Source organism: Oncorhynchus keta, chromosome 27 (assembly GCF_023373465.1).
Source record: "Oncorhynchus keta strain PuntledgeMale-10-30-2019 chromosome 27, Oket_V2, whole genome shotgun sequence".
Lineage (NCBI taxonomy): Eukaryota > Metazoa > Chordata > Actinopteri > Salmoniformes > Salmonidae > Oncorhynchus > Oncorhynchus keta.
The window spans coordinates 36,484,869-36,493,886 of NC_068447.1; the positions used below are offsets into that span (position 1 = coordinate 36,484,869).

The window sequence follows — 9,018 nt, forward strand, 5'->3', positions numbered from 1 at the left end:
GCAAGTTGCCCCAAACTGAACTATAGTATAAATCCATTAAACTTCATAATACAAATGACAGGGCACTACCACTTAACACGCCCTGTAACTCTTCTGAAGTCAAATCTCATATACCCAAGTACTTCTCTGCAGCTGCCACTACATCTACGTTCTGCCTTATGTTTAATCTCTGCAGTACCATTGATAACCATTGCTATGAAGGCTAAGAAGCCAACCTTATGGAAACATATCACTCATTGGCCTTGCCCTCTGTTCTGGCACAGATCTACTATTCACAGGGATCCTCTCAGAATCCCTCACCCTTCATCCACCATACAACATCTTCTACACTACTCGCCTCTTTCGCACCGGCCAACATCACAAGCACCCCTATAGTTTCTCACCTGAACATGGCCAAGGGGTGCTTTTATACATATCCTAAATGTCCTCCCCTAATAAGGGTGCACAGGGGAAACGCTGACCAAAACGTTGGTTTCTAGCCTGCCACACAATATTGTTCAGTTACAAGATTGTAGCTGAGTGATGTTTAGGTGAGGGTTATGGTGATGCCCATCTACTGTGGGACTCCAGTTAAAAAGCAGGCAGAGGCAGAGATACAGTTCAGTTTAAGAGTATTTATAGGCTCAGGTAATGGAGATGATACATGGCAGGGAATGATTGACAATTGTTGACATGAGACTCTTGTCTTGAATTGAGACTTGGTTGGCTTTGCATGGAGTATGGTTCATCTAAAAGGAGACACCTTGTAGAGTCCATGACCCAACTAATTGAGGCTGTTCTGAGGACGAAAGGACGGTGTTCCTAATGTTTTGTACACTCTGTGTATACTACGGTCATGTCCACAAAAACCCTACAGTGAATACTATAGTATACTATAGTCATGTCGGCAAAAACACTACAGTGATTACCACAGTAAAGTCTGCAAAAACACTAGTGACAATAGTATAATGTAGTATTCTGATACTATGAAAATTAAGCTTCTGTTAGTTTTTGTTCTTGTCTTTTTTTATTTTAATCAGTTACTGAATTATATGATCCGGGAAGCCTAGTGAGTGCGCTGCACTCTCCGACCACTCGTGACAAGAATGGTCAATTAAGTGTAGGTTAAATGAAAAACAGCAGGACTGCAACCTGCGCAGCCATGTTCTGTTGGAGTCAAGAGGAGACGTGAGGGCTGTGCATTTCAAGATGGCGCCTTGCTCAGACAACATTTATCTCCAATGTAATGGATTTTCTGTCATGCGGCTCCCTTTCTGACCATCCCGTTCCCGAGACATAAGAACGTTTGATGGAAGGGGATATTCCTATCGCTAAGCCTGAGCGCCTTTTTAATGAGAAGATCTGAAGTTGTCTTGTTTGTCCTGAGGATAAATACAACTGAGTTGATTAGGAGAGATATGATTATAGGATTGATTTGATTTGGTGTGATGCTGATTTAAAGGGAGGAAGTGGATGGTAAGGAGGCGGTGCTTAAGAGAGTGTTCTGAAGGTGATAACGTGTGACAGGGCCCACTGGATACAACCAACCGCAGTGCTGTGTGTGTGTGTGTGTGTGTGTGTGTGTGCATGCAGATGACTATCCTTCAGCACCCAATCTTGCCTCCTGCCTCTTATTTTTTCTCTCTCCTTCTCTCCCTCCCAGACATTGCATTAATATGCACCACCATTCTCCACCTCTGTGGCCAAAACACTTTCACATAACCGCAGTTCATCTCACACAAATCAGTCATTTTAATGGTGGGATGTCAGATGGGAAACAAGGACCGACAAGGGAGGGTTAGTAGGAAGGTCATCTATGGGCCGTCATAAGGACCCATCAGAGATGGGTGCTTTGGGAACAGAGACAGTCAACAATCTCGGTATCGAGTGTCTGTCTAGTCCTCACCCTAATTATGCTTTTAGTATTATTTGCATTCAGGAGCGTGCACCACATTTGCACCACATTTTCACGAGGGCTACTGAATGGCCAATTTCAATATCGTGATTGAATAATCAATTCAGTTTAACCAAAACTACATATTTTATTTCATGTTTTACAAATGGATGAAGTTGAAGGTGCAAGTGACCCTTCAGTATCAATGGACTTGGCCAATATGTGTAATAAGACAGACAGACTGATTTGTCCAAGCGCAGTATTTTCTTGAATCTGCATGCAGATGCTTCCCAGTGGGTAGTGACAGCGTAATCTGTCTCTCTGTTGCCCTCTGGTGGCTTTAGATGTGGCCTAATGTCATACTTTTGCCATTGTGTTCACTCACTGATGGATTTAAGTGCATCTTTTTATTTACTGTTGTCAAATTGATACTTTTATTCTTACAAGTATATACATTTCAGACCATAGAGCAACAGTGACATAACGCCTCTTTATTATACAAACAATACTTTAACAGCAAGAGGAATGGAGGTCACAAAGAACTGTAATGTTTTATAAAAATGTAAAATACAAAAGACGATAATCATACAAAATAAAAATATAGTATCTTGGATACCTGTAAACTCAAAGGCCTACGAAAGAACAGCAATACAAAAAAATCAAGTGTAAACATTTTGCTAAACAAAACTCAACACAATTAGAAATTCTCTATGGATTGCCAGTGGGTTGAAACATTAGCCTTTTGTTTCTACCACCAGCCCTTGTCTCTGGGGCTCACGATTATGGTCCATTATCATTCCGTACAGAACACTGGCCTCCCTCTTACAGTAAATGGTTTCATAACAAGTTACTGGTCTCCTCTTAATTGTTCTGGCTCTACGAGGAATAGGTTCTGCTGGGTGGGCTCTGCCTTCGACGTGCAGTTCCTGAGTTCCTGTCTTAGCTCAGACAGTTGGTGAGCGTGATTAGTGAGGGTGCCGTTGACCTGGGAGAGGTACACATCTGACTGCCTCTCCAGCTCTGCCCTGATCCTCTCCAGATCCTCGGCCAGGTGACTGAAGCCTTTACACTGGCCCTCCATGCTGGCCAAGCGCCCCCCCACCTCCACGACCTCCTTCTGGACTCCCAGCGCAGTGGAGCGGCAGCCCTGCACCTCACCGGCTAGCCGCCTCCTCAGCTCCTGGAGCTCTCCTTTTAGCCGGGTCAGCCTCCTCTCTCCTGCCCCCAGCATGGAGGCCTGGCGCCCCACCAGCTGCACCACGCCCTTCACCTGCTGGGCCAGGCGCTCTTCCCGCTCCTGCCATGTGGTGTTGGCGTGCCCGACATCCCGGACCACTGACACTACAGAGTCCTTCAGGCCCTTCAAGATGCGGTTCACGGAGCGGACGTTGAATTTAAGCAGCATGATTTCACCCTGGACTGAGCTCCCCTCTCCCTCCCGGTGGTCTTCCCTCTGCGACAGTCTGGTCAGGAGGCTCTGCAGCGTGAGATTAACGCTGTTCAGACGGTCAGCCTGCACATCCAGGAGAGCCTTCAACTCTCCGCCTCCTTTCTTCTCCTCATCCACCACATGAGTGTTCAATGTGGCTGTTTCTCCCTGGTGGATGGGCTGAGAGGAGGACATGCAGAGGAGTTCCATGCCACGAAGCTGTTTCTGCACACTGTCCACATCCAGCTCCAGCTTTCTCCTGAGGGACTCCAGCTTTGTCTCCAGCGTGGGCACAACGTGCCCCTCAAGCAGGGCAGGGGATGTAGCGTTCCCCAACTCCTCCACAGCCGTCAGAAGACGACCCTCCAGAGCCTTTAGCTTCCCCTCCAGACGGGCCTCCAAGCCACCTGGCCCCATCCCTCCCTCTAAGCTGCTACCCTGGACCCCGCCACTACCACTGCTCCCACTTCTGCCACCCCTGACCTTTCCACTCCCTGTCAGGTTGAGCTTAGCCTCCACATACCCCAGACGGCCCTCCAGCATGCCCTCTACATGGGCCTTGTGCCCACCCAGCTCCACCCTCAAGTGCTCCTGGGACTGGTTGAGGACTGCCACTGACTGTTCCAGCATATGCACCCTCTCAGCCAGGCCAGTGACTGTACCACAGCATCCCTCTGTCAGGTCATGTCCCTGAATCTGAGCCTGCACAAGTCCCAGCTCCTTCCTCAATCCCGTGGCGCTGCCCTCCAGGGCCTGCTCCATCTGTTCCTGCCTCTCCTGCTGCTCTCTGTGGCATTGCCGCCTCACCTCCCCGGCATTCTCTTCACAGCGGCTCTCAGCACTCTCCACGCGCTTCTCAAACCCATCGATGATCTCCGTCCGGGCCCCACCCAACTTGACGTCCACTAGATCCTCCATGGCCTTCTGGGTGTCTCTCAATGGGGTCCCTGTTAAGCCAGCCATCCCTCCTGACATCTCCTTCAGTGTGTCGTCGTGCTTGATAACCGTGCCTCTCAGCTCCTCCAGCTCAGTGGCCTTTGCCTGCAGCTCAGCCCGGAGCTCCTCCACCCTTCCTGTCAGCTCGCCCAGCCCTGTGAATGCCTGGCCACCATCCAGGCCCTCTGCATCAGGGTTCCCTCCTGGGATGTCTGCAAAGCCTACAATGGAGTGAGGGGAGGAGGACAGAGCGGGGACAGGGCCTGGTGATGCAGACAGAAGGGCGGAGAGCATCCTGCTTGCGTCCTCTTGTAGTGAGGCACGCAGGCTATCCTCCAGACCGTTCACTGTCCCACTAAGTGTCTCCAGACCCCGGGATAGATGCCGCATGTCCTCCTCCATCCGATCCAGACGCTCTGCAGACTCACTGCCCACTGTGTCTAGAGCCTGGCCTACAGCGGAGAGAAGATTGTTACATACACAATCATACATCAGAGAGATCGAGAGAGCAAATGTAATGTAACATAAGTGTTAATTTTTACGAGTATTTGTCTGCATAAAGCCTTTGAAGAATGAAGCCAAAATCAATGGAGTTTCTGTGCATTTATGCACTCTAAATACATATAGATATCCTCTTCCAGTAGAGGAAGCAAGGCTAGAATCTTATGTACATGTAATATTCATGATGTGCAGCAGTACTGAAAATGCATTGGAATAACACTTTGTCTTACCATCGATTTCTTGGCTGCCAACAAGGGGAGCTGTTTCTTCAGCAACGGGCTCCAGCTCTGAGTGATCTGTGTGGTCTGGATGATCAGGTTGGTCTGGTCCAGGTTGCTGGTGATGTTGATGGTCTGGCTCTAGATCAGATTCAGGCTGGTGGTGGTCTGGCCCCTGGTGGTCTGGTTCCTCATGGTGGTCTGGTTCAGGTTGATGTTGGTCTGGCTCGTGGTGATCTGGATCTGAGTGATGGTCTGGTTCAGGCTCGTGGTGGTCTGGCTGTCGGTGGTGCTGTGGCACAGAAGGGTAACGCTCAAAGGAGGACACTGGGTAGGAGGGGTGGGTCATAGGAGGCCCAAAGTGACGTATAGGGTAGGACTTGCTGGGAGGAGGACCTTTTGCTTTCATTGGGTAAGACTTCATAGGAGGAGGTCCCTTCATGGGAGGGTCCTTGGCAACCATTGGGTAAGATTTCATGGGAGGAGGGCTCTTGGTCTGACTCCAGGGATTTCCTGTAATGGGTGGGCCCTTGAATGGTGAGCCCTTATATGGAGGCATCGCCTTAATTGGGTGGTTGTAGGCTGGGGGTCCCTCCATGCAGCCATAGCCAGAGTAGCCTGGACAGCAACGCCATTCCAGCTCAGTGACAGTCTTATGGGCAACTTTATAGACTGGCTTGTACATCAGACGGTACCTGTGGGTCGATGGGAAAAAAAATGAAAAACATGACTCAAGAAACTGCATAAGGTGACGTCTGTGAACAGCAGAAGGAAAAATGGCAGCACTGTTTTCATAACCTTTTCATATGGTAATAGCAGCAGAAACAATAATAGCGGTTGTTTTTACAGCAGTTATACACATAGTAGTCATGGTATTGGTAGGCGGCAGTAGAAGCAGCAACAACAGTAGCAATGTCAAAGGCAGTAGGTTTGTTTGTAGAACTATTAGGAATAGTTGTCTTGTGTAGTATGGATCACTCACATGAGGGTTGAACACTTCTGACCCCAGGCACACTTGTTGTACTCAGCCTTGACATAGGGTGTTACACCATTCTGCATGGTGAATGACATAGTCTTCTCAACCACATAGGCACAGTGGTTCCTGTCAGAGGGAGGATGATGGGGGGAAAAAGATATCAGATAACAGTCTTAAAAATGTATGTTATACCTAAAAACAAACTTACAACATTTCTAACTGGCTTGAGAAAACTAGGCGAAAGAAAATGGACCAGGACAACCGATAATCAACTACAGTATGCACTGAATACTGAGCACATCTATAGTCAGCCCCCTCTGCCCTGTATAGCCCAGTATAGTCAGAGTGAGTACTCACTTGTGCCTGCTGGTGGGCTTCCCATGGACAAGGTGGTGAGGATTGGGTCCAGCTTTGTAGAGGTTGGACTGGTGGGGTCTGTAGGATTTGGCATCAGCCAGTGACAGAGTGACTGACAGGAGGAGAATGGGATGTAATGCCACCACAATGTGCATTGTTACTCCCACTCAACGAAAGGTAGACGAAAAATAAAATAAACTGCTGACAGAAAGAATGGCAGTGTAGTTTCTAAAGAAAACGTAAGTCTGCCTTACAGGCAAGTTTTGAGTTCAGCTTGAGGGAAATCCTAAAACTTGAATCCTCAGAGGTGTCCGGCGTTAAAAGGATGTATAATTCAGATGTATAGCATCTCACTAAAGATACCTCACAGAACTAGAAAACGGTCAGTTCTAAAGCAAAGGCTTCATGCTGAGTAACCAAAATCCATAGATGAAAAGCTGACACGGAAAAAAGTTGTCAGAGAACGAGTTCTTCAGCACTTAGGAAAAGCCAAGTCAAGTACAAGTCTGTCGGTTGGTGTGGCCCTGGTGCAGTCTGTAGCTACGGGTGTGGTGGACTCTCTGTCGGGGTGACAACAGTCCACTGTGAGCTGACAGGGCGGCTGCCGGGCCCTAATAGGGGGCACCCCCTGCATTTATTTGCATATCCCCCTCCCACACTGCCTTCCTGAAAGTAACACAAGTGTGAGAGTAGAGGGAGAGGGCCCCGTCCTCTATTCCTTCATATGTGTCAATGCTCATTAATGCTATATAATAGTGCTACCATGAATAGGCCTAGCTAGGGCCTCTATCATCACCAACATTACTCTGGCTGCGGCCTCTTATTCAACTTCCTCATGCAGGGATGGACAAATGGCTTTGGAAGGAATGCAGGATAGTAACAGTATTCCTTATCCAACAAACACAAATTCAGTATCTACTGTCTCCCTATCGAAATGATGACAGAGCAATATCTATTTCTGGAAGCCATTACATGTGGGTTATTCTCTAACTGATATGATCTTAGCCATAATGGACCATGGGTCATGTCTAAAAGTTAGGTTTTTCCCATGCAGTAAAAGGTCATCTGAGGTGACAGTCAGGGTCACAGAATTAAATCAAACACGTAATTTAATGTCTCTCTATGGTCAGGGTTATGTGGGTTATATGCCTCTGAATTTGAGCCCACTGCTAAGGGGACATCAGGGCAAAATTACATAAGCAATAAGTCCTTTCTCTGTTCAGATAAAAACAGCACATTTGCAAAACAAACGGCTCATGATGGAAATGAAGCTAGGCAGTTGACACTTCCCCTGCTCTGTCCACTTCATACAATTCGTACAGTAGATATATTTTATCCACCACTGAACAAACCTATGAGAAATAGCTACTGCTACATTATATCTGTTACACAGCTGGACTCACCCCACTCTCACACACACCCCAACCAGACCTAACAGCTAACCACCTGGAACAAAAACAAACAAATAGCCTGTGTGGAAACACACCCACCCTTCCCAGTACCTCATCCCCCAGTAAACCAACATGCTGAATCACAACATGTCTTTGTTCAGCAGGGCAGTGCTCAGTGAGGTTGTTGGCTGGTTAGTAATTATATCATAGGGGAATTTTAGGCCTACAAGCCATCAGTTAAAGTACATTTACATTTTCAATAACCCAAGTCCTTAAATCTATTTGCATAGTGTTGCTAACTTGCTCGTAGAGAATAGAGTGTGACTCATCAGGTAGGCTACATACATGTGAGGCGTGTGCCTGTCTTAGAGACATCTTATGGGTTAAAAATAGAAAATAGTGTAATTTTGCAGTCATTGGTCTTACCCAGGACTCAAGCCCCTCAGTAGTGGCCACAAACCATGTACCACAGAATGTTTAACCAAGCAGCTGGTGCAGATCACTAAACACAAAAGTATGTATACTGAATAAAAATATGAATGCTACATGTAACGTGTTGGTCCCATATACACAAAAAGATAATTTCTCTCAAATTTTTGGCACAAATTTGTTTACTAGTGAACAATTCTCCTTTGCCAAGATAATCCATCCACTTGACAGGTGTTGTATATCAAGAAGCTGATTAAACAGCATGATCATTGCACAGGTGTACCTTGTGCTGGTCACAATAAAAGGCCACTCTAAACTGTCCAGTTTTGTCATACAACAAAAGGCCACAGATGTATCAAATTTGTCTCAAGTTTTGAGGGAGCATGTAATTGGCATGCTGACTGCTGGAATGTCCACCAGAACTGTTGCCAGAGAATGTCATGTTCATTTCTCTACCATATTTGGTAGTACACCCAACTGGCCTCACAGCCACAGACCACAGGTAACCAATTGGCTGATTTCCTTATATGAACTGTAACTCAGTAAAATCGTTGAAATTGTTGCATGTTGCGTTTTTATATTTTTGTTCAGTATAACATGTACTAAATGTTACTTTGTGGTAATTTAGGTTAAAAGTATCCCATTTGTTTGTGTATTTATAATGACGGTATATGGAAGAACCAAGTTAAATGTTGATACATGAAACTGCAGAGGTCAGTTTCTCCCCAGAAATGATTTATCAACTGGACCTTGTTAGCCTGCACTCTGTCAGGAACAGGACTAACATTGTATCCATTATTTCAGAGCAGGCTTTTGATTAGCCCTCGTTTTAAAGGGTAATTTCCTGTATCCTGTTTGTGCCTGGTCCCACCTTCTTTACCTGGGAACTCCCTGTCACGCGCTGATAC

The 9,018-nt window shown here is 46.7% G+C and overlaps 1 protein-coding gene across 1 annotated transcript; it reads right to left on the reverse strand.

The window, feature by feature from the left end:
• Positions 1–2,349: 2,349 nt before the first annotated feature.
• Positions 2,350–7,583, reverse strand: emilin3a (elastin microfibril interfacer 3a). Its single transcript, XM_035738816.2, has 4 exons — positions 6,291–7,583; positions 5,940–6,059; positions 4,970–5,652; positions 2,350–4,690 (listed from the first exon to the last, which is right to left on the reverse strand). The coding sequence occupies exons 1-4, from the start codon at positions 6,443–6,445 to the stop codon at positions 2,721–2,723; spliced, it is 2,928 nt and encodes a 975-aa protein (XP_035594709.1). The 5' UTR covers positions 6,446–7,583; the 3' UTR covers positions 2,350–2,720.
• Positions 7,584–9,018: the final 1,435 nt, after the last annotated feature.

What these genes read in the sequence shown, in the direction of transcription:
- emilin3a (XM_035738816.2), bottom strand. Translation starts at nt 6,445, where the DNA reads ATGCACATTGTGGTGGCATTACATCCCATTCTCCTCCTGTCAGTCACT. An exon ending in AAGCCCACCAGCAGGCACAA is followed by an intron (nt 6,060 to 6,290) that starts GTGAGTACTCAC and finishes TCCCTCTGACAG; the next exon opens with GAACCACTGTGCCTATGTGG. An exon ending in TGGCAGCCAAGAAATCGATG is followed by an intron (nt 4,691 to 4,969) that starts GTAAGACAAAGT and finishes TCTCCGCTGTAG; the next exon opens with GCCAGGCTCTAGACACAGTG.